Source organism: Lepeophtheirus salmonis, chromosome 5 (genome assembly GCF_016086655.4).
Source record: "Lepeophtheirus salmonis chromosome 5, UVic_Lsal_1.4, whole genome shotgun sequence".
Taxonomy (NCBI): domain Eukaryota; kingdom Metazoa; phylum Arthropoda; class Copepoda; order Siphonostomatoida; family Caligidae; genus Lepeophtheirus; species Lepeophtheirus salmonis.
In genome coordinates this window covers 72841616-72868720 of record NC_052135.2, presented here as the reverse complement: position 1 = coordinate 72868720, position 27105 = coordinate 72841616, and the positions used below count along the sequence as shown (strand labels likewise).

The window sequence follows — 27105 nt, the reverse complement described above, 5'->3', positions numbered from 1 at the left end:
TACGTACTTTAATACCCAAGCAACGTATATTACAACCGCCCACAATGTAATATTATCATAGATCATACAAAAAACAATTAAGTATTGATAATCTATTTATTATAATCTCATAAATGTACCTAAATAAAATTAATACGTCCTAATCATTTACAAAATGATGATACAACAGGAAATAACTGTTGAAGTAATCAAGGTTAATTTTAAAGTAGTTTTCATCATACAAAAAAAAAAATCATCATCAAACAGGTATCCCACGCATATTCTACCAATGTGTAGCATACTAAACTCCGTACTCATTTTGTATGCATAAATGAGAATCCTTTGGTAACTTCTTGAATACAATATCAGTACACATTCCCGGAACCAGATATAATAAATACACTTCTATAAATCTAATTAATCACTTGGATAATATTTGTCTGTTTAATGCAAAGTTGGTTATTTTTTTAATAAATCAAAAAATTTAGTTCCGAGAAATTTGAATAGACTGGACCTAGAAAGAGACATGAAAAAAGTAGACCCATTAGTAATTTTGAACAACCTCTTCAACGATTCGAACGAGAAGGTTAGCAACGTCCTCACTTTTTATAAATAAATCGAGAGCGAGTCCAGAGGATAGAAAGTGTTCATTCTATAAAAAGGAGACGGATACATTATTTCATGGGATTATTCCACCCGGGATCCATAGCTGCGTTTCAACCTTGATTAAAATTATGGACTCCTTCTCATATGGAATCACGCCACTAGCCACACAGTATTTTTTTGATGATAATGTTTACAAATAACATCGACTCAAGGAGGGTTGTTTATTGATTTTGACTTGCTTCTCTTTCTCTGATAATTTTAAAGGGATATTTTCTTGTTACAAGCCTCTTTAAGGGAGGAACAATGATAAAAATATGCAAATCTTTGAACTACATAAATAGTCTTTTTTAATTATAATTAATTAAATAAATATAAGTCATTCCATATTATTAATATACTCATAAACCATTTTTTTAATCGATATTGAGGTACTGATTTAACTAGGTGTAACTGATAAATTACAAATAACTTGTACTTGAAGTTTGTGTTAAGGTGATATTTGATTGATAGTGTGTGTATGTAAAAAATGATTTTAACGATAAAGCGATCAGAAATGGCCCCACTAGATATGAGATATATATTGTCTCTGATAAAGGTTCAAAGACTACTGGGAATGAGTTTAAAAATACGTTATTTCCGCGGAGGAAAGAATACAACTCCCTCATGGTTGATTCGTGATCCTGTTTGGGAAGTTGTTTAGGATCTCAAAGGATAAGAGCTCTCTCAAGTTATTGGAGAAGTGAATTATCTCTCATGTGATATCATGTTCCCATAATATGACAACATGAATTTCATAAGCATAAAAAAACAGAATATAGGATCTTTAAAATGCTTCTTAAAACAATCCCCTAAGCAGAGGCGGAAGCAGGATTAATTTTAGTTTAGGGGGCCTGTTTGCTTTTTCGGAAAAAAGTGATTCACAGGAAATTAATTTGTTTTCTTAATTTTCCTATATTCTTTGATAAATCCATATCTATTCACAAAAAATTGGAGAAAAAGTTTAAAAGTTAAAAAATTTTGAAAAAAAAAATACAAATCCTCAATTTTCTAGTTAAAAGCAAAAAATCCTTTTTTATTTTTTGGGTGGGGCTACAGCCCCTCCTGCCTGCAGATGACCTTGCGAATATGAATATTAACATAGATACAAAGCTTTTAATTGAATTTTAAGTTTTAGTTCAGCTTAATACTATCATAGTAACAACAGCAATACTACTAATTCACCTGTGGGGGGGGGGATAATTGGAGTCAGAATATTTTAATTGAGGAGTTCGAAAAAAATAGACTTATTCTTATAAGCGTGATGTAACAATTACTAGAGCAAATAACGTTACATATTGACAAAAAATTTATTTTTATTTTGGGGTAGTTGGAAACCCCAGGTAGGTATTTGCGGTAGAATTAGAAGAAAAAAGTTATAAAAATTTACAATTCCATCCTCTTTGAAAACCAGCCAACAATTGTATGTATGTGGGTGTAGCTATTTATTCGTCAAATATTGTACATACTTGTTCCATTTAAATGTATACTGATGGATTCATTTTATTAATGAACCAATGGAATGTTGCCTATTTTGTAACTATACAAATACTTTGTTTTAACAATACAGTTTGAATTCAGACATAAAAAAATACGTATAAAAAATATTACACATCTGTTGTATTATTTTAATAGATGAAATGTGCACTATTGGAATTTTAAAATGAGATTTGATATTTGCACATGGTTCAAATATAAAAAATGGAAGAGACAAGGATACTCTAAATAAAAGATAATGGCTTTTATATTTTTGTCTTTTTTTACTTTATATATATATATTTAAAAAAAAGAAATTTTGAAACTAGTATTTAATGAATATATAAAAACTAGTAGATTTAACCTGGCTCACAGTAGGAGTTTAATAATGGTCGATAATCAACAAGAGTGGCCATTTATTGTCATTAAAATTTCAACTAAATACTAAACCTGGCTAACACCAAAGTTTACATACACTGCATTTTGTTGATATCTATCGAAAAAACACATTCTGTTTTACAAATAACATGTCTTGAACTTGAAAGCCTCACGGATCACTAGATGATCCACTGTAGAGTTCGGTTGGGAATCATTTCTCTACCGTATACTTGCATAATGCTCACTATATGTCAACAAAATATATCCTGGCTTAATTACTCATTTAATGTTCTACCTTGTGCGGAATTTGGCTTGAATTGTGACGATGAATCTATTTTTATTATTTATTATAGGAGGTCAAAATATAGTTGTAAAAAAATAATTAAACACTGCGTTATTTTTTATAGTTGAAACCTGAATTGTGTTTTTTTATTTTACAAAATTTATTATTGAAGAGAGGACATAAAAATATAGAGTAATCATTAATGAATTAGTGGAAATGAGTTAGAATGAATATTTGTTTAGGAGTTATGAGTACTTGTTGGATTTGGAGTAGAATTGAAGATCGATATCGTAGTAAATCTTGTTTATATCATTTGCTAGCCACGGAGTGGGATTTGTATTTATTTATTTCTTCTGATAGAGGCTAGTAACTAATTTGGTAAAAACATTTGGCAGCTATGCTCCTCTCCTCTTAAAATTTCTTCAATTATTAATATGATATTGATAACTTTTGGTTTCATCTTCTTTGAACATAAGATATGGGCTAAAAAGTTCCAGGCTTTATAATTAAAGAACTTTTTTTTAAAATTATTAGGTCGATTTTTGGTGGAGTAACAGACAAGGTAAAACTATGTCTCATTCGCCTATGGAACCTTCACAATTATTGGTCTCTTTTGTCCTCGAGTCTTAAGGTCGATTTTTGGTTAAGTATTAGGCAAAGAGGCAACTTATAACTATGAAATCAAATTCCACAATATGCACGAACAACGATACAGTCAATAGGGAAGGCCAATAGGCAAATAAAACATACACAAATGTTACACATGTTCAGTGTATGAAGACCTAGAGGGTACTTTATCTGAAACTTTGAATTAACTTAACCAGATATAAAAAATCAAAGATTCATTCTAGATGAAGAAAATCCCCCTTTCTAAAAGCTCATAACTACATACCCCACATAATATGTATTGTATATATCTAGAGACTATTAAGATATGTCAAATGATAGTCATGTTTCTGTTCCTTTTCAAGGTACAAGTGTATCGTATCTTTATATATGACTCCAGAAATATTGAGATTTACATCTTATATTTCATATGGTTAAATCTATGTGCTTATGTAAGTACATGCTTGCTATGTATAAGCTTAAGGTATGACCTTCAAGATTGACCAATAATGAAGATATAATAATATTGAGAAGGAAGGTTGATTTGTTTTTCATTACTCAGAGATATAAAAAAGTTATAAATATGTTAGTCTGAGTATTCATGTTTCTTGATACGGGACATGACTGACATATTTAATTGGTCTCTTGAAATGATTCTTAAATCTTTGCCAACCGAATTGAACATGTCATTGTTGCAAAGTTCCATCAAGGAATGCGGAATCTTTGATTTTTAATGGGCTTTAAAAAAATATATAAAACAATGGCTTATTTATCTAAATGCAAATCTTCCATATACTTATAATAATTGGCCTTTTAATTAATTATTTGCTTTCATTGCTTGATTTCTACAATACATATGTTATATCAAATGTAAAGAATTTATTTTCTTGTAAATTATACAAAGTGCCCAATATTTAATATCACAATAAAATTTATTTAATTTACTAACCAAACGTGTTATATATAGAAAAATAAACTTTTAAATATTTCTTCTCCTCTGCCTGATGTAGTACCACTTTTTGAGACTCTACTATTAAAAAGTAGGAGGGAAGATTGTATTAACCAATTAATTTGTCTTGGACTACTGCAATTCAAATTAACACTTATGAAAATTCAATCTGTTCAATAAATTTTTCGGTAGTAACATGAAGGGAAAATTACATTAACCATTTAATTTGTTTTGGATTGCTACAATTTAATCTGTTCAATATAGCCAAATACTTAGTGACATTTTATAACTAATTTGATCAATTACTTTGGTAATATTTTGAAGTATCTAAGACCCTTAAGCATTTTATTGACGCATTGGATATTGCACAAGATGCTAATTTATTTAGAAGTAAAGTAATTTTTAAGTTGTTTTGTAGTTGGTTGGTATTTATATTAAATATGGCCGCCATTGGCCTGAATAACAACCTTCAAACGCTTTGGTACTGCTTCACAGCGGGTTCGTACCTTTTCGTTTGGAATATTACTCTATAAACTGAAAATGGATGCTATAAGATGGTTCTTGTTCAGCTGTTAAGTTGCATTTCACTTTCCTCTTCAACATTGTCTACATTGCAAAGTCAAGAGGATTAAGATCAGGATAAAAAGGAGGCCACATTTCCTTTTACCAAAAGTGCTGAAAATTATGTCCCTTCATCCAGCTGGAAGTAGATTTGAGCTACTTGGAGCTCAAATTCGATTCAGGAATCCATGATTTAGGAAGTAAAGATAAACTTGGTTGTTGATATTGATCTCATCAGGAATCCGTAGAACGGGGATTTTGAGCCATTAAAAGGAAGAATTGATGCTGGATTCTGGATCCTTTAAAATTATCCTTTCACTTTGATTTATGTCCGAGGTTTTTCGTCGAGTATTTTGTCATTTTAGCTGTTAAATTTTCGGTTGAAATAAAAAAAAATCTCGTTAGATTAGATAGCAATGACATTCATGTTACTCACATACCATTTCAGCCATATTCTTATTCCATTAATGTATTATTTTTTGTGGCCTCAGAGTGGAACTGTTTTTTTCTAACTTAAAAGGTTTGAGTCCTAGATCCTTTCGGACAATATCGCCCAATAACCATCTTCCTCATAGAGCGGAAAAAATAATTACGGACCTTGTTTTACACAACATTAATGAGAGACCCGGTGGTCATACATATTTTTATTCCATACCTGACTTCCAAGAAACAGTTTTAATTTCGTTCAATAGTTTTATTGCTCTCCAGATGGGCTTGCTACCCACTTAGAGGGCTTTTATAATGGGTGTTCTATTTTTTCCGATTTAACCATATTTATAATAATCATCTTTTTGCTTTCAGTATCAATTGTAGTTAGAGAGTTCAAAATCAAGGGTATTTTGAAAATATAAATTGCAAAAATTTAAAACAGTGCAACAGATTGTAATTTACACATAACCTCGAAAAATGAATATTTATGCAAGTTTTTTACCACCAAAAAATGGTGACACTAAATAGTGGTCACCCTGTATACAACTATAGTAAACTGTTTTCGTATCATTAGCTGATCATTGTGTAAAATAAAGGGGTATAAACTTTTTTCACTGATGTTACAGATTGGAACGTTAACCAAATAGTTTTAAAATATAACGAAGATTAACCATCTGTATTGAATAATTATTGATGCCTATTTATAACAGTGATTATTGAAATATATATTTACGTAAAATCCTTATTAAATCGTTATATTTTTTAGGATTAATTTTTTTTCTATCAATTAGAGACTAGAGAAGTTGGGTAATTGGAGAAAAATATGTAAACCGGGGTAATGCATTAGTTAATTAATTGTATGCACCATGGAAATTAGATTATATAATGATGTAAAAACATATTTTTAATACAAATTATGGCTTAATTTATTATAAAGCTCAAAGTTAGCTATAAATGTTTTTGATAGATAGTAAAGGTTAAAGTCCTTTTAATTGTTAATTCCATGTTGATGTTCAAATATACGGTAGTATATTCCTTATTCTTTAATGAATCATTAAAAAAAAGTTTTATTCTGATTAAATTTGGCTATTAAGGTCTAACATCAAAAATGCTGACAATTATTGCTTCGGCATTCCTGAAGCTATTTATGGTCCATTCGTCGTTTGTGCAGTGTATGTGGTTCTTACAGTTTATACTGGATTTATGCAATAGATCAATCATGCTGAAAATTTCGAATCTACAAGATTTAAGACTCAAAATTTGGACGCTATATTGTGGGAAAGGGCGTTTGCACGTATATAAGATCCTTCTGTTATGTGGTAATCTTCATTACGAGTGGCCTTGCTTTACAAATTGTCAATTGATATTTGTTAAAAACTGAATGACTAGGGCTTATTGATACTTACTTGTGCTAACTAAGCTTTTAGATAAATAATTAAAGGGTTGAGAAGTTTATTATAATTATTTTACATTGACAGTCTGTTTTTTTACGTCTTTTTATAAATAACTATTATATATTTATAATATGGACTATTCTATATTTTATAATTTTAAGAAAGTTTTGTTCATGATGACTTATATCTAGAAATTATATGTATTCTTCAATGTTTAAAGATCTTAGTACTTTGAATAAATATCATTAGTAACATCTTAAAAAGAAATGCTGTCGTCAAATGAAAATGGTGTATCTAAAATTACTTATCATTTCTTTATGAAACTTGTATTACAGTTAAAATTAAGTCAAAGCAAATAGCAATGACGTCATACATAGATAATGATAGGTTTCCATCTCAAAATCAATAATAAGAGTATAATTTTTCACTTAGTAGTCGGTGCAATCAATGAAAATGAATCCATATAATGAATTTGTATTTTATTATTTATTTATAACGTGCATTGAAACAAGGATTTGATTTGTAAATCCAAAGAACTGGATAAATTAATCAATTATATTAATTCGATTAAGCAACGACGAGAGATGACATTCATGTTGAGAAGACAAACACTATCGTTCCATTTTTTCTATTATTATTTGCTACTCTATATCAAATGTCTGACAAAGTTTTGCTAGATGTTGAAAAATGCTATAAAATAGTTCAATACTTATACTTTAAAATATGCAATGGCATGAAAAAGTTTGCAAAAAAATACTTTTTCGTCATTTCCATCAATGTTTATTAATACTTTTAACTTTAACCCAATAAAAATTATAATGAAAAAACTAGATCGATGAATTTATTTTTTAAATATTTGTCTTTAAAAATCCAGCTTTTTTGGCCAGGCTTAATTTCAAATGTAATATTTCTCTCTGGAAAGAATTCGAAGTTGTTATTTATTTCCATCAGAATGGTTATCATTCTATCCTGAAGCCGCAACCCATTCCCTCTGGACAGAAACTAATTGAAAGGAAGTTTGTTTTTCAGCAAGACCACAACCCAAAACATACATTGAAACTCTGAAAAAACTTCTTGGAAAAGATAGACTCTTCTCACACCTTATTTACCGAAAAATTCGGGACAAGTGCCCCACAAGTAAGTGGAAATTTTTGAAGAATGCTTGGAATGACATCCCACCTGCCTATCTTGAAAAACTAACAGCAAGAATGCAAAAACTCCGCTAAGCAGTTTTAGTGACAAGGGGATGCTTTTTCAAGGATAAATGTTTATATGCTTATTGAACCTTATTTTTTCTTCATTTTAATAGTTTTATTATTGTGTTACCTGATGATTGAAATTGAAATTCCTTGATTTTCCAAACTTTTTCTTTACACTGTCAATATATATCTTCATTTATTCAAGTAGGAGTAAAAATATACAATTACCCACATATTAAAAGGAATTTTTTCCCTAATTTAAAAAAAAGAGAAGAAATAAAGGAAACCCTACTTATTTTCAACTCTCCTCTCGACCACCTAGCCCATATACATCTGTTTTAATCAGCACAAGGAAAACTCTTCGTTAGATAAACATTATCAAACGTTGTCTAAAATATAAACTACCAGTATACTAAAAAGAAGAAGTTAGGCCACCCTCACAATTTGAAAAATGTTTTGGAGAAGAGGAGCAAAGCTGTTCTGACGTTTCTTTAAATTAGCTGCAAGCAACTATGTGATGAAGGAAATTAATACAAAAACCATACACTTGATCTAGCAACGACATAGAAAGTAGTACTCTAATGTTAATCCTCAATTCTACTCAGAATCCTACAAAGACATAGACTTCCATTGCACAAAATCCTCAGTTTTACTATTCGTCATTTAATCACTAGTGATTACTTCATACTTACATGTTCACTTTTGAAAGAAACAAAACAACAAAATATATTCAAGGAGCAATTACAAAATTATTCAAATTTTACAAAAATTTCATTATCAAATTATTCTCATTTGTAAATATTAATATGTCGTGCACTAGATCAAACGTTGGAGTTGACAAATAGCCTTTGGAGTTGGTAATATGAAGAGTGAATGTTTTATTCCTATGCTCCTATCATTTTTATTTAACTCCGGATTAGTGAACTTCCTTTTATAGTAAAACCAATTATATTCCAAACCTGATTGAACATTCATGTGTGCTCATATAATCCTCAAAGTAACTTTGAGGATTTTTGTGGAGTTAAATTTGTAAGTCCTTGTGTGTATAACTAAGGGAACAATTGAGGACCAACATAGGATATTCTTCAAATTGTTAGGGTTACTACGTTGATTTTTATTTTCTATTTTTTAACATGGCCAAAATACACAAGATTTTCATCACTAAATATAGAAGTTCATGGTCTGAGGGCTTCCTAACTAAATTTCGCCTTTTATCCATGTATATACTGAAAGGAACTGCAGTCTCTGAAACTATATGATATTGGCTTTTGTTTTTTAAAGTCTTTCATATTGTATATTGATTTTTAATACCATGAATATATTTATACCCCTACAAACTCATAAAAGACGACAATTAATATGGGGTTCTATTTTAATAGTATTCCACAGTTAATACATCTATTTACTGAATCGTGGTTTTATAGACTGTGTTATTAATGCATTAAGTCGAACTACTTGCTTTTTCTTTGTTGAATGTGCTTTCCAATTGGATGATAAAACTAATGGGGTTTGAACTAAATAAAAAAAAGGACAAAAAGCAGTGTGAACCAAATAAATTTATTCCTCCTAAATGTAAAGTGTTTTTTTCCTATGTCAAACGTTGCATAGTGTTACATAATCGACACCATTTTGAATTCATAAATGTTGTTATTTTAAGTAATTTCTCTGACTTTATAAGTTAATTCTCCATATCTATATATTATTTCTTTATTTCGTACTAATATTTGTTAATTTCTCTGACGTCATCAATTGACTTATATATAAGTATACATTTTTTTAGTTCTTTATTTCCTACTAATATTTAGTCTGTATAAACATATAAATTTAGGAAATAAAGTCTCGTAGTATGACTGTGATAAGTTCATCATTCAGGAAAAAAGTAACATATATATTTTAAACCAGGATTCTATGACCGATTAATCTTTGTATGCTCAAAAATAAATACAAATTTAAATAACAACTTATATGTTTGATACAGAATGTACAAAAACTATTAATCTTTTAAATTTAGATTTTATAAATTTTTACTTGTTAATATATGAATACTAATAATATCATGGATTTTAGAATAAAAATCAAAGAAGACAAAGGTACAGCTGTTTTTCTCTCCCCCTCCTTTCAGAGAAGATTCAAAATAAATAAGTTTTCTAGTAAAAATTCTAAAAGATAGAGAACCAGGTCAAAAATGACAAACAACGATCCTTGGTTGGATGTTGTTTGTCAATAGCCTGGTAAATGATTATTATGTGGCTTGTGGTATGCCTTCACATGCCTTACGTTCATATGTATTGCCGCGTAAAGCACATCTTGACCTTAGAAACCTTGCTTTCTATTTTGAAACACTCATCAGATGAAGGACACGTGACTAGAAGTAATAATTTTTGAATCATAATTAACTTGGGCTTAAAATTGATATTTTTACTACATAAAATAAACAAATTTCTAATAAATGTTGGCTTTAAGAAAAAAAAAAAGACTTAGCATTGAATACAACTTGATGCAAATGATAAACACTGTTAAAATAAAAAGGGCTACATTTTGTATCATTTGTTATTATTTTTGATCGCGCCAAGTAAAACATTTTGAGAAATATACGTATATCTTATTATTTCCTTTGTATTAGATTTACAATATAGATAATATGATTGTATAACGATTTATTAGCATATTTTTAATATATTTGTTGATCATATAGGTATTTAATAAAACGATACAATTAAGGGATACATTATTTGATAGACAGTAAGGTCTGAGTCTACTTATTTGTTGGTCCCATTTCGAAATCTAATAGTTAACTTGTTTACTAAAATAAAAATGAATTTTTTTGTGAGTTACAAAAATTGCTGGTAGTTATTAGTTATTGATAAACAGAAGAAGAAAAAAAATTTGTGACAAATACATAATATGCTTTGTCGTGTAAATTCTAAGCATTATAAGTATCTAGAAATAGGAAACTGAAAAACACAATGATAAGCCTAATAATTTGTTTTTTAGGAGAGAGTACCTCAGTTGTAGAACCCATTTCATTAATTTAGTAACAATCAACTCTAAAATGAAGGAAGTAAAAACCAATAACACTCGGTTTCAAGCTATGAAATAAACAGGAATGACTCCGTTTTCGATCCTTAATTCTACTCTGAGTCCAATAGACCATTTTGATTTATAATGCAAAAAACTAATTAGGTCTAGACTGGTCGCAAAATAAAACAAAAATCCGTCTATATCGATCCGAAAGAAAAATTCGGTGTTGTTAAGTCTGAAAAATAATCGGTCTCATTTAAAATTCAATCTGGGCCGATTCTATAGATGTCTGATTGATTACGTCATGAGTGTTTCAAAATTATGAACAACAGAACAATAACGTTATATGTAGTTAAATGTAATGTATATAGCAGTTTAGGTTAAAAATCGATCCACTATTTGACAAAATTACATTTTGGTGCACGGTTAGGACTAGAATATCCATCCAAATCGCTCTAGTAAAAATCATTTATGATAAAAAGAAAAAATATCCACGATTTGAAAAAATTACATTTCGGTCTAAGGTCTGAATATAAATATCAGTCTAAAAAAAATCACTGAAAACTGAACAAAAAAAAAACAATTTCATTTAAAATTCAGTCTTGACCGATTCTACAAATGTATGATTGATGACGTCATGTGTATTTCAAAATTCTGAACAATGGAACAATAACGTCATATGTAGTTAAATGTCATGTATACATCAGTTTAGGGGAGAAAATAGATCCACAATTTGAAAAAAATGCATTTTGGTATACACTGTGAGCCGAAATATCATTCCATTTCTGTCTAGAAAGAAATCACATAAAACAGAACTGAAAACAAAATCAATCTTGGACCACGTCACAACCCTAATCTATAAAATGTACTACTCCTAATTTTCAAAAATATTACTATTATGTTGGACACTACTTCGCAATAAAGAGATATTCTTCACTGTGACAGTTGATGTTTTATAGTTTAGAAGTTTTACCTAATTTCTTCTGTAAATTACCTAAATATTATATACCTTTAATCATACCTTCCAACCTCTTCGCTTTTCTTCCCATACATAAATATATTTTCTCACATATTTTAAAACATTATCATTCATGATCTTACCCTCTTTTTCTCAAAATACTTTCTTTGAGAAAAGAAAGGAATAAGACATGTATAAAATTAATCTGACACGTTTTCTGTCAAAGTGCTTTAATATCCCCCCCTGAGAGTAGAATATTGTTGCTTGATAATGAAATTGAACATATAGAAACTGTACTATTGACAGTTTGCTCATTTGCAACTTTTAATTAAATATACATTTTGACCTTACAACGTCAAGTAAATTTATTTCTACGTTACTATGCCGTGCTTTAAAAGAAAGTAGTAGAGACATACATTAATGTGGATATTTTAGCCATATACTAATTTAATTGGCCATAGTTTTGTTATCTCAGTTGCAAGTATTTTGAAATTTAAAACGATTCCGACTACTGCTACAAAAATTATTATAATTTATGTATATAAAACTTATTTATAATCTATAGCTTAGATTGAGTGTTTGTAAAGTTTTTTTTAGTAAATGTTTATAAAAAAAGTGGATTAAGTACTATTAATTTATGACACATAAAAATTAACTCATTTATAAGTTACCTACGCAAATTTCATACGTGCTTTATAGTCTATAACAGATGTTCTTAAACTGTGGGGAATGACTGGCAACATTTTGTTTTTGACAACAAAAAAAAACACATATATGAGGTATTGTAAGTCCTATTTGAGTAAAATGACAACTCTGTTGGGTTAGAAATGACAACAGTGGCTCCCCACAAACTACCTCCTGTCGTGTCTCTCCATGATGTAACGGGTGGTTATCAGACCTCCGAGTACTAAGTAAATTATTCATACGTTTTGTTATTCTCATGATTGTTTTATTTAGTGTGTGTTGTGATGTTAAGGTTTAAGAAAAGCGAGGCAAGTGTAAGACTTGACGAAGTGTAACGGCTTTTCTAACATTGGAGCTAATCAACGAGATGGCTGGGGGAGTCAGAGATGTTCTCAAGAAGAAAGCCATCACTATCCTCAACCGGCTGATGGACGAGTTTGAGCAATATTTTTCGGACATCAAAAGCTACAACCCAATGATAGAGTTCATTTCGATTGACAACTTCCTGCCGAAGGTAGTAGAATACATAAAAACTAGTTTCTTGACCTGGTCTGCAGCGAAAAGTCTGAAATAGTTTTGGCCCATTATGCATGGTTCGTATCTTCACATTGCTGTGGTGGCATTCAGACTTCTGGTTGCAATTCCCTCTACATATCTCAGCGAGTCGGCCTTTTCAAGCATGGTTGATATCAAAATCAAATTGCAAAACCGTCTGATTTACTTTGAATTTGATTTGTACTACGCTATTTCAAAAGTGGAACAGAACATTAAAACACTTATTAAGGTAGAACAAGTACAAAAGTCTCATTAACCTGTATGTGTCTAGTTGTCGCATTTTTTCTTTGCTAAAAATATAAAAATCTTTTCAAACGTATTTATTTCTATAAAAAGTGAGGAATGGGAGAAAAATGGTGAGAAACTCCTGGTCTAAACAATCACAATCCCCAAACATCTATACCGTCTCAATTTTTATGTTACGTAGAGCATAGCCAATAGCCATGCTAGTTCATTTCTTAGTCTTGTGAATAGTCAATGTCTGTAAGAGGTTGTTTGTATTGTTGTTCATTGGTTACGAGTAGATCTTAGGAAACTAAGGAATGTATTAGCAATAGATAGCTTTTGATCCATTTCATTTGTTGTTCATCTTAATTATTTTCTACATATAACTAATAAGTACCTATAGCTATAATTGAATCTCTATTTATAGTCTTTAGCAAAAAATAACTTAGTAGTACTTTAGGCTATGAAATACAACATAGCAAAATTATGTATTGGAGTCGGTCACATTCAAAGTACAAGAGTTGGAGTAAGGCATTTTATTTACCGCCTCCGCAGCCCTGGTTACATATCACATATAAATTTGAATTGAAGGGAATGGAAACAATGAATGACGGTTGAAGAAAAGAGATAGAGAGAGGGATGTAGAAGGAGAAAAGACAAAGAAATGAGAGATATGTAGAAAGATACAAGGGCAAGGAGTTATACTTTTGGTCAAATAAAGGCTCTTTATGACCTTGGAGGCTCAAAAAATATTATAGAAAAATGTTTGATTATTTCATACGTCTACTTTAATAATAGAGTTCAGACGGATAAGTTATACCATTTTGAATTCCATATGTGATAACATCCAAAACATACCTATAAATATATATAGGATATGCTAAAAATCGGAGGCGGGGAGGGGTTAAAAACTTGGGGGAAAAAGTGAAAAGCGATGCCACTGATTGTATTATACTCATTATGAGCACTTTTAATTATTCATCTTATTTTTGGGCTCACACGAGTACATATCACATGTACAAAAAAGTTTTTGATTGAACTATGATTGAATACCTTTTTCATGTAGAATTTCATTGAGAAAAAACTTATAAATTTATTTTATCAAACAATATAACACTCAAACATATTTCTAAATTTTCATATCATAATCAATCATACTTCTTTCCTCTAAATATGTTTGAACTATTTGAAATTTCTTTCAACTTTAAGTTTTTGAAACAAACCTACATTATTAATTTTTTTTTCTTTTGGCATAATGTGAATTGTTAAAACAATAGGAAGCTGCAAAGTTGATCTTATCAAATGGTACACATTTTATTATTTAGATTTTTCACGAGGTATAATGAGGAAATTTATTTTACAAAATCATGCGCAAATAGTACTCGGCACAACTTTTAAATAATATGTGAGCCCTTAGCTCTAATAATTACCTCAATACGAGGCCGAAATCCCTTAGCTATGTAGTCATACTCGATCTTGGTCCCTCCCTCTTGATGGAAGCCTCTAGAAACTGGACAGAATAAAAATATCTGCATAAAATATTGTTCTATATGTAAATATATATGAAGTAAAAAAAAAAAAGTAGAATATCCTCTTTTTCTTGATATTTGTAGAGGATTTTTTATTTTTGTTCTTTTATTTATTCATATTATCCAAGTAAATATATATGTATATAGATATACAGCATGTAAAGAAATTGATGTCTTCTTTTTTAATTTGCCGCTTCTCACAAAAGAAGTTCAAAAATGAAAAGTGGAAAAAATAAAAAAAAAATTACGTTGCCTTAAAGACTCTTAAAAATCTATATCGACCAAAATTAATGTTAGGAAGCAACCATTCACCATTTTTTTCTTAATAAAATTTATATATGACTATTAAAAAATATGATATCACAGAATAGTGAAGGAGCGCTCCTTAGGCACTTGAAGCCGGGTCCTAGCCAAACTTGAGGCTGGGAAAAGGCAGGTTGAGGTCTCTTGGGACCTTGGTGCTTCGGTCCAAACCATTCAAAGGTGATGGAACTGTCACCTTTCCGGGAGAGCATGAGGAACAAGGGTGGACGTGGAAGGAAGAAAAAACTTTCGAGAGATTCAAGAACAACCATTGCCAAAAGTCTTACTAAAAAAACCAAACCTTGGCGAAATTAGCAACCAGATTGACGTAAAATGCTCACCCAGTGTCACACGATACTGTTCGTAAACACATGAAGAAATCGCTAAAGGTCTTACCGTACAGGCCTCAAACGCAGCCAAAACTTGCTGAAATTTAGAAGAAAAATCGACTTACTTTTTGTCCTGACAGGAAAAATTGGTCAATAAATGACTGGAGATGAGTTCATTTCTCTGACAAGTCCCCCTTTGAACTGTTTCTGTATCTTAATCGTCAAACTGATCGCGTGTGGGCTCGTAACAAGGAAGATATTGTGCCGACTCCAAAAGTTCACGTCTGAGGTCTAATGAGCTACCAGGCTCTTAGTGTGCTTAAATTTATACATCAAGAACAAATTGTGACATCTTCATATTACATAGATACCATACTCATGAAGTGTCTCACCACTGCCATTCAAAGGAGCCAAGAAAACGGATGGATTCTGACGCGGAAAATGTTATTAGATATGTCAAGATCCAATTTCCAGCTAGACGGAGCTCCTACTGAAAGTTCTCACGAGGATCAACAACGGCTTCATGCTAACTTGGACTCATTTTGGGCAAAGGTATATGGCCTATCACTTGTCTCCGATAGAAAATCTATGCCCCATTGTACAATGTAAGATCAATAAATTACCGTCTACTACCAATGAAGAAACTCTCGTCCAAAATGTAAAATTTTTCTGGTGGCAAATTTCAAATGAGACTTTGAATAATTTAATTACTTGTATGCCCGAATGTATTATAAAATGTATAAAACATAAGGGGAGATATATTGGGAAATAAAGTTATGTCACAATACTAAATTTACTTTAATTTATATGAGTTTGAAAAAGAAGTCATAAATTTCTTGACATACTATACACAAAACATAAAAATGATATGATATGTGATTGTTTTTATGTTGAGGCACCACATTCCTATACTTACTCGATGCTCAAATTTTAAAATGATTAAGAATAGATTGCTTTATTGGAAAATGGTAAATTATATCCTTTTATGCATTGGTCCTAACTTATTTTCAGTTTCGTATGCACAAAATTATTATTATAGTATAATATTCCAATTCCAATATTTATGAAAATAAAAGTAATTTTCTTCTCATTTTGGTTTTATTCATATAACATTTTTTCTTTCTTTTAGACTGGCAATAAAACCTATTATATTTGATATATATGATTCTTTAATAGCAATATAAAGGGTACGAGGAGAACTACCGTGGGGTAATTGCCCGTATTTGGTTCAAACTTCATGATACGCACTATAAATTCGATTAATATCATTTATGACAAATATCTAAAGATATTTGTTTGTACCATTTCCTAAGGGGATACCTAAAAGTGTGAATAATATTATTGCAATATAGGAGGAGGGAGGGGGATAATAAATAGCTTAGGATCTCTGAAAATATGATTTAATACTCCCCGTTCTCGGATTGGATAGTGTCATGGGTTAGTGTGGGATTATTAAAAACAATTGTTAAGCCAATTTATAATGCCACATGAATAGTTATATTGATAGTTGAATGAATTCGTTTGTGAATTTTTAGTAACTCAAAGTTAATAAAACGGCTTCAAATTCATTTTGAGCTAAATTTTATTGCCAAAACTTTATATCATGCTCCTGAGACGTTCAGTTGGAATAAAAGTAACTATTTTGTTGCTGTTGTATTAAGGCAGCTTTTGTAAAAACACGTTTAAAAAAAAAATGATAATTCGAAATTCTTTTTTCTTTAAAGATAGGTCTCATATTATTTAAGGGTGTACACACAATTTATTTCATATTATTTGCATATTATAATCTTCAAATCTCTACAGCTCTCCCTGTCTAATAAAAATTGTCTGTGATTTAAAATTCTGCTGTTTGGAGAAGAGAAAATGCCATATTAGTATTTTTAGTGCTTTGAAAGTTCAATTTTTTCATTATATGTGTAGTACCCCTCCTACAAACAAAAAATATTTTAAATCTCAAAACTACCTCTTTTTGAAAAGATCAGTTGTTCAGGTTTGAAGATACAAAGTTCTTATAAATAATTTGATATACACGTATATTATTACACGTGATCGTTGTGTTAACTCAACTATACGCCTGTAAATGCTGATGTTACTAAATATAGTAAATTATATTGTTTATTAGTTAGCAAACTGATTCAACTGCTATCATTGAAAAACAAACATATCAAAGTTTTAAATGAAAATTGTAAAAATAAACAAAAACAATGTAAAATGAACATAAACTAATAAATGATATTTTCATCTAAAAAAGTTGTTTATATATTATTTATGATTGTTCAAACACTAAAAATGCATTTACTCTATTTATTTTGCATGTAATGCACTTTTGCAAAAAGTATTTTACGTCCCCCATATTCATTTTCTAATCAATGTAATTCAAAGTTTACTTTGTTTGATAAAAACTCTTAATGGGATTTTTTTTTATCTAAAGAAGTAAAAATATCATTCAAGCTTAATTATGTTTGACTAATACAATTGTTAATCCTGTGATTATGTAGATTGATTATAGTATTTTGGGGGAAAAACGAATTGCCAAAGTTTCTGTTCCTAACGCTCTTGATATGAATATATTTTTTTACAGAGTGCAACAGGGAATATTTCCACGGCATTATTATTAATTATTTTTTATGCGCTAATTAAAATTTTTACTCATTGTTTTTCTTACCTATTGTTTGGATTTGATCAAAATCGCACAAACAATGAGTGAATAGGATAAAAAATAAAAAAGGGCTTAGATCTTCTCGATGTGGATGTTGATAAAAAACTAATTTCAGACATTGTCGGCGTGACCGTGAGGACAGTCCGGAATGTCATGGTGGCCGAAGAGAAATGGCAAAGGAGTCAAAAGTATGCAGGAAGAGGAAGAAATGTTAAAAAGCGAGATGAAACATTTCTCAAGTCCCAGGAGACGAAGATCAGGAAGATCCCATAGCATCAATACCCGCTTGGCTGACGAGTTTAACCTGGACGATATCATCATTAAGAGGACTGTTCGTAATGACCTTGGCCTTAAGAGCTTTGTTAGGAAATCAAGGCATCTCCTCTCCGACAGGATGAAAGCCCTAAAGCTTAAGATATGCGAAAAAGTAGTTAATTACTTCAAGAGTTATCGGTGTACTGTGAAAATCTTCTCAAATAAGAAGATCTTCACAGTTGAACAGGTTTTGAACCGCTGAAACAACAGATTTATAGCAGCATAACCTGAGGAAGTCCAGGGGAACTTCAGGACAAAAAATCCGACCAAAACAATATGCTTGGGAGTCGTAGCTTCTGATGGGAAGAAAATGAATCCCTTCTTCTTCAATCCCAATGTGAAAATCGGAACTGAGGCAAACTATAAGGTCCTAAGATGGAAAATCTTGCCCTGGATGAAGGCTAACTATCCTCAAAGCAACTATGTGTGTACCCTAGACGGTTTATTAGCCATACGGCTTTTAAGACACACAACTTCTGCAAGGAGGACATTGCTGACTTCTACGACAAGACCTTCCTGACCTCAATCCCCTAGACTATTTGAGTGGAGCGTCTCAGAGAGCAAGGATGGGCAAACATCACACATAATTGTGCAGGAGCTCAAAGGGAGCATCAAGAAACAATGGGCCACCATGTTTGCCCATTATATTCTTGAAACCTCTACCAAGTTCCATCCTCGCGTGAAGGCTATGATAGAGACTGGAGGTTATCATATTCTATAATTCTTGCCAAGATGTATTAGTAAAAGTTTGATCCATAATAATTTTTATCATATTTTTTTAATAAAAAGTGATTAAGATTTTGGTTTTGCTTCTTGATCAAAAAAATTTCCTGTCGCACTCTCTATATGTGTAATACCTTTGTATATATACTGGTTCGACGATTAAATTTGCTTAAAAAGCGTCGTTTTAAATATATATATTTTCAGAATTGTCACATAATTAAGGGTTTTACTATGGTATTTACAGGGAGGTTACTACTTCTCATCATTTTTGAGGCTTAGCCCCAAAAATTATTTTCACGGTTAAATAATAACATATATAAGCCGGTTTATTTTGTACATATATTGATATACAAGTAGAGGGTGCCTGCGTTGCAGGGCCGAATCGTGAAGAATAGAAACAAAGAATGAAGGTAGAAGAACAGAGATAGAGAGAATGAGATATATATAGAAAGAGAGAAGGAAAACGATGTTTAAATGCAGTCAAAATAGGCTCGTTATAACCTCGGAGGCACAAAAAACAACAACAAAGAAACATGCTTGGTGATTTCATGCGTCTGCATATTAAATTTCAGACTTCAGACATAAAAAGAAGAAGATCAAGGATAGCCCCACCAAATCGATGAATCCCCTCTATAACCGCTTCTCTGTGGAGCCTAATCCCATCAGGGCCGTGATGGACAATTTTTGGAATGTTTTCAGATACAAATACACCTTCTGACATTGTTCATGAAGGCCAGAATACTTTAAAGTCCACGTTTTACTACCCAACCCTGCACATTTCTGAATGTATATTTAGTTTTTTGTTTTATGTTTTAAGAACAGAAAATAAATATACAAAAACTGTTATAGAGGCAAACATATATTCCATTAACAATTTTTGAAATCTTATTTGTGAATCAGGGAAGTTTCTATGTAGATATTTGTTGCATAAAAGTTATAAAATTATACTTATATTAATGTTGTTTCTATGTAAAGTTGAAGATCGGGGCTAATAATTTATCTTAATTACTATTATTTATATTTGACTGTAAGTATAACGAATATTAAGAATTTCATTTTATAAAGTCCATTTTTGTATTGTGTATGCTTTGACATCAAGAGCGTATTGCTTCTGAAAACTACTTAATCCTAATGATCTCTATTTTTTTTTTCAGAGAGATGGAAGTTACTCCTTTTCCTACAGAGTACTCGATGATGCCTCTGGAAACGATTTCGGCCATGAAGAAAGTCGTACAGGAACAGATACATCCGGAGAATACCACGTTCTCCTTCCAGACGGCAGAGTACAAAAAGTCCGTTACAATGTTGACCCTTACTCCGGATATAGAGCATTTATCTCCTACGAAGGAAAGTCCATCAAACCCCGCCCTGTACCTTCCTTCATCCGTGATCCTGTAAGAACTCTTGAATCCATACGTAGAGATCCCACTGTTGTCAAGCCTCCCAAGGGATTTTTACCTCCTCCAGAATCTCCTGTTTATAAGCCAATCAACTACTTACCTGCCCATGTGGACTATCCTAGTCGACCAATTGTGAATCTCATTGTTCCAGAGGAACAACGTCATCGTCCCTTTTTGGCACATGCTCCCCGTAAGATTAAGCCAATTGATCCCAGGAAAAAGAACAAGAATAAAAATGGAGGTCATCATAAGAAGGATGGTCTCATTGGTAACGTACATAAACACGATCCCTATCTTGCTACTGAAGAAGAATTACGAGGAAGGGACTTTAGTGGACCTTTCTTTTACCCCAAGCATCGTAAAATTTCTAAAGAAGGCACAAAAAGGACGATGGAAGGAAAAAAAAGAAAAATGTTCATCATTTCTAAATCAAATTTCATTTTTAAAAATCAATTTATCAAATCAAATTTTGTTACATAATTGTATGCATCTATTCACATAGTATTTATACATATTATTATATACTATTATTTATTCCATATTCACAAATTATATATTATATCATAAGTCTCCTTAATTTTCCTATGTCTGTACATACCACATCTATTTTTGAGATCCCTATCATTATTTTTGTTTCTATCATACATTGTATTTATGCCTTTTTGAGTATATTTATATTTCTAGATCGTTATATGTACTTTATGTATTGTTATCAAGTGTTATTAAAGCAGTTGACACAGAATGGTTAAAAAATATACAAAAGATTCAACTACATACATTAGTTTTTTTTATTTCAAATACAATATTTTTATATTCTTGTTTTTATTTGCGCCATTCATTTAGTTTAAAATACGAGGGTATTCTGAAAAGTTTCGTACGTACTAATTATTTTATTTTTATTTTCAATATAGTTTCCTTGTAAATCTACACACTTTCCAAGCAATGTTCCCAAATCTGTAGCCCGTTCAAATAGTACTCGGTATTTTTCTCTGCAAAAATAATTGTTCACGAGACACTTTTTGTATTTAACTCAATTATTCCGAGTTGGATTGACTTCGACGTGTCTAATTTTAACACAACAACCCTTTATATAATTGTTAAAATTTATTTAACGGTTACACTTTCAAAAAAAAAAAAATTTTTAGACAGCTCGATAATCGATTTTACACATTGTCAGAAAAAAACTAACATCAAGTCATTCAAGCGAATGTAATATAAGAACTGCGCATCCAAAATCCTGAAACTTTTGTTATTAACTGCCAACAAATGTTAGATAGATGTGACTAGCTTTTATTTACGAGTGATGCTATCTTCGTGCTAAGTTTGGAAACATTTCAGAATATCCTCGTACATCATAACACTGTATACAATATGTCATCAGTAGAAATACGGCTAAATACTCAATAAAACACGAACATAATGTTTTGCAATATTTACTAATTCATTAGTGGCAATTTTCTCTGATATTCTCATTGTCTATAAAACATACCGTGTTTTTATAGCACGTGCCATTAAAAAAGATGAAAATGGCATGCTTATCAAGTGTACAAACGAAGATATTCTCCAGGAAAAGCTCAGCTCTTGTTTCCTTCAATCTAAAATGATGTTCTATTAAAGGATTCAAGGCGTTTCATTACGTGACCATAAGATACAATTTGAATAATCAGTAAATTAATACAATTTGACTGAATGGAGTAAAACATCTGTTCATTTGCAAAAATTCTTTAGAATTGTAGTGATCAAGAATTTAAAAAGGAACATTGATTTGACTTAAGAGCCGTCTAGAGTCAAAAAGTAATTTGTGAATATAATGAAAACAGGTCACCGTGTAAACTGTACATAGTGCTCACTGATTCATATTCCCATATTATTTAAAGAAAAATACGACGTATAATATATGTAGGCGTTTAGTTCAACAGATATTCAAAAAGAAAAAGAAATGGGAAGTACTTTATATAAAATTTTAAAGAATCACTATGACTTTCAATGAGGCTTAGCAAAAAGCTGTCTGGCTCATGGAATCATATATTTTATTATGACATCATTTGTATGTTCGTCGACTCCTAATAACTCCAGGCAATGCCGGGTACTACCGCTAGTTTAATGAAACAACCCCAGCCAAATATTGTCTGTGGTTTTTATTATTCCGCATAAAAGGGACGCTCCTTGCTTGTCTATAAAGTTTGGCTCCCACTTTAAGAATTCCAGTAAGTTTTCTATACAGGAATCATTTTAATGCGTAATTTAACAAAAATTCTTAAAAACATTCATATATCTACAAATGTCCCTTTTTTAAATATCTGTAGCTTTAGATTGGCATTAAAAGGATCCGTAGTTGGAGTTTGAGAACATTTTCTCAATAAGAACACCGGTAGCATTGTAATCCTAATTCTGAAAGGGAAAATGGGGGGTAATACCCCATTCTCAATACTCCGTACAGAAAATAGAGGTATAATGTTGTTATTAGTTAATGAGAGTCGGGGACATTGCAGCTGATGCTGCAATATCTGAGCCATAATGTTTCCCATCCATTGAATAAATACATTATGTTACTGTCATCTCGTATTCCCAATATCTATCAAAGTTTTATTATAACTCCTTTTGAGCCTTCACAAAAAATGTAATATTAATAGAAGTTGCTACCCGTAGCAAGACATTCATTCCACATATAAATAAAAATGTCAAAATGAAGAATCATCTTCCAGTTTGTCATATATTAAATATTAATTTATCATCACGCATGTTACGCATCAGCAAAGAAAGACTTCATTAGTGTCAATAGTGTAGTCCATGACCATAATTAAGTATTTTGTACTATATAAGTTAGGTTGTAATATGGGACCGTTTTTATTTATCCTCGTAGATAAATACACATTAGTACTTTCATTTTATGACGTTTCTTTAGATCAGCTGCAATCAGATGTGATGAGGGAGAAGGAAGATAAGGAAATAAACAAGGACAATGGAAAGAACTTCTCTGATGTCGATCCTCAATTATACTCTAAGTCCAATAAGGACTTACATTTATAACTCTCCAGCAATTCTCCAACGTTACTCTCCGTCTGTTATGAGGAGAAACGAATGTTTAATTAGGTTTTAAATATAATTGAATGCATTTTTGAAAATAAGTTCCCTACTCAAAAATTAAATAATAATGACAGAAGCTAAGGAAAAGTAAATTCATTTGTCAGATAACCGATTAAAAAAAAAGTAAATAAAAAATACCATATATCACAACCTATAACTAAAGAAGGGATCTGTGTGAAGAATAATTTAATTTAGTGATTTGAAAAGAAAAAGGAGTTGCAACAACTGTGGTTTTTATTCTTTTTTCTTCATTTTTCAATAGGTCCCAATGGTGTTAACTTTTACATCTGAAGTAAGCATGTTTGCCTATCTTTCATGTAAATTGTTTTAGGAATAGATATATATGGATTTAAATATAACTATAATATTTTCACTACACAAATGCTATGTCAAATGTTGTGGGTTCTTCTCTTCTTAACAGTAATTCATTTTCTCCCTTCAAAATTGTATCACAGGCAGCTGATATTATTAATTTGTATCTAAATTCAGTAATATTATAATTCTCGCTCCCGCCTTCTCCTCGCCCTCGAACAATAATTCCAACTCTACCTATAATTAGTTTGGGGATATGTGTAAAGAAAAAACTAAGTATAGGAATTACAAAAGGAAAAATGGTGGGCGTGTGTGCTCTTTTTTTGTTTATTAAATAATTTATCTTGTGTTATCATCTCCATTTAAACGAAGAATTACCGCCTATCTTTGGAGTAAATGTTTTAAAATATAAATATACAAGTAATATTCTCGCCATACTAATGCTATTTTAAATGTTAAAGATTCTCCTCTTTAAAACAGTCATTCATTTTATCCTTCCAAAATCATAAAACTGGCAGCTAATATTAGCAAGGGTCTTTAATTTAGTTGTACCATTTGTCTTGCTCCTGCCGTCTCATACCGCTCTTACAAAAAAACCATCACCTTGAATTCCTTAATCCCACGCTACCTGCAACAACAAAAAAAAATGTTAAGAAGTTTGTGCCTGTGAGGAACAGTGTACAAATAATTTATTATTAACATATAAATAATGTTACTTTTTTTACGGAATTTTCTAACAAAATTGGATTATATTATTCTACAAAATACAGGTTTTGGAATGCCTGCCGGCTAAAACCCTAATCTACTATTGAAATCATAAAACAAGAAAATTATCTTTAAAATTTTCAATTGCAGAAGAGTTTTCCTTTACAACCTTTTTTAAAAAATCGGTGACCAGAAGATTGACCCAAAGAATTTATCCTTGTAGGTTTCGCCCTCATATATATATATATCATAGCATAAATATATCCTCACCCTTATTTTAGTGGATTAAAATGGGTTATCCTTCTCTTGAAGATCTTTTGTAATTATTTTTTTACATAAACAAGGTCGCCTAATGAAATCAACAGGGCCTTCTCCAAATTAAACATTAAGGATTCCGTCATTCGAATGTATTTTATCAAATGGTAAACCGTTTTTTTATAAACATTCAAGAGATTATTTTTTTTATAAAAAAGGATGCTTATGGATTAAAATCTTACCTCACTATCTAAATCTATTAATTTAAAAAATATATATATAATAACAAAGTATTTAATATATGTATACTTACCTTTCTGAAGTAAAAAACATAACGAAACACAATGGTTGTATCGAACCTAACCGTTGGACAACCTAGTACCGTAAGAGCTGTAACGCACATACGGATAAATTTGGTTCTATTAATATAAATGAGTCATTTTTGACCCCCATATAGAAAAGTGGTTGAATAAGTCATTTATATAGCTAAATGTTAAGTCGTTTTCTTTGTTTTTATATCATCGTAGTTTTTTTGGTTAAAAAAAAATGTAATTTGACTTTAAATTTCAAAACATAACTACATATTTTGATACTAAAGTAAATATCTATAACTAGGAACATACTCCATTGAATAGTTTATAAATTTGGGAAGAATTCATATATAGCTTGAAGCAGTTGTACTTACATAAGCAGAAGGCACAGAATGTACTAATTTTCCTTAAAATATTTTAAATTTGATTTCATGAGAAGATAATGACCGATTGCTCTAAGGATTTTTGTTAGATGATGTGCAATTTTGAGTCGACAGCTGTTTTGAACTGGCCTATCTCAACTTTGTTACGTTTTGTGAAGTGAATATTTGTAAAGAGTTCAAACAGAATTTTCCTATGGGTATCATGGTTAGTGGCTTTTCGGACCTGGGATCAGGGGATCTTGCCTCTTGGGTTTGTGTAAATTCAGGAAGTGTCGTATATGCAATGCTCAGCGGGGTTGACACGACGGTTGATGGAAGGGGTGATGAGGAGGTGCTTATTGGATCGTTGGCTTTGTTTACCCACTGTGTTGTAGAACTCAATATCTTTGGCCTTTCTACAATATGCGAATATGGGTGTCAGACACGGTGTTCCCTCTCTGTTGAAGATATCATCGTTGTTGACGATAATGGAAATAAATAAAATTACTTGATGGTCATCATTCAGGTACAAACATGTGTATAATGTATATGATAGAAAATAAAACCAATTTTTTTTAAAACCATTTAATTTTTTTGGTAATGCAGTGCCAGGTAGTCAAATTAAACTCTAAAATTCTGCAGTCATAATAATAAACTTTATTATCATTTATGAATCCTGACCTAGTTTTCAAATTTACACTAAATTATTTTATATTTTTTATATCACAATAACTATCCATTTTAATTATGTTTTATAATAAGTACACATATTAATAAATTTATAGGTACATGTAAAAAATATAGCTGATAATTTCATATTTCTTCAACTGTTCAAAAAAAATTAAAGCTCAAAATATACTCATAATTTTTTATATATTAATAAGACTCGGGGATAGTTGTTAAACCTTTTGTTCATTGTTCAATTACCCGGAGCTGGTTTAATTTAGATATGCCAAAGTTTAGTACAATATACTCACACGTGAGCAGACTATTGGACAAAAACATTTATTTGAAAGACAATTTGCGGAATATACATTTCACTGAAGGACAATTTGCTCGATGTACATTTTGCCGAAAAATGATATTTAGGATTGTATATTTTAATTTAATTTGAAATGATGGTATCATAGATATGAACAGTCTATCATGATAATGATAATTAATTGATACTGAAGAAGTGATTAACACTTCTTCCATTCATATTGCTGTCGTGTTTGTTTATCATTCAAGTTATTTTGAAGTATTACAACGTTGAAGACGATGGGGCACCCGACTCACACTTTAAAAATTACTCCGACCTTCTTAGCTAGCAACATTGCTCTCTAGGACAAGAGAATGTTGACATCATACAGTCATAAGTTTAAAGTTTTCCCCAGCTATAAATATATTTGAGTAGGAGGTGACAAAAATAGTCATTTAATTTGTTAAATGTTGCGGTGGTTGGCAAATATTTATCACTCTAGGTAAATTATATTT

General features: G+C 30.8%; 1 protein-coding gene across 1 annotated transcript in view; it reads left to right on the top strand.

Moving 5' to 3' along the window:
• Window positions 1-21371, top strand: part of LOC121117624 (uncharacterized) — a 306996-nt gene extending 285625 nt beyond the window's left edge. Inside the window, exon 3 of the mRNA XM_071888945.1 lies at window positions 20352-21371. Within this exon, the coding sequence (XP_071745046.1) occupies window positions 20352-21077 (726 nt within the window). The 3' untranslated portion in view covers window positions 21078-21371. The remainder of the gene's footprint in view (window positions 1-20351) is intronic.
• The last annotated feature ends 5734 nt before the right edge of the window (window positions 21372-27105 follow it).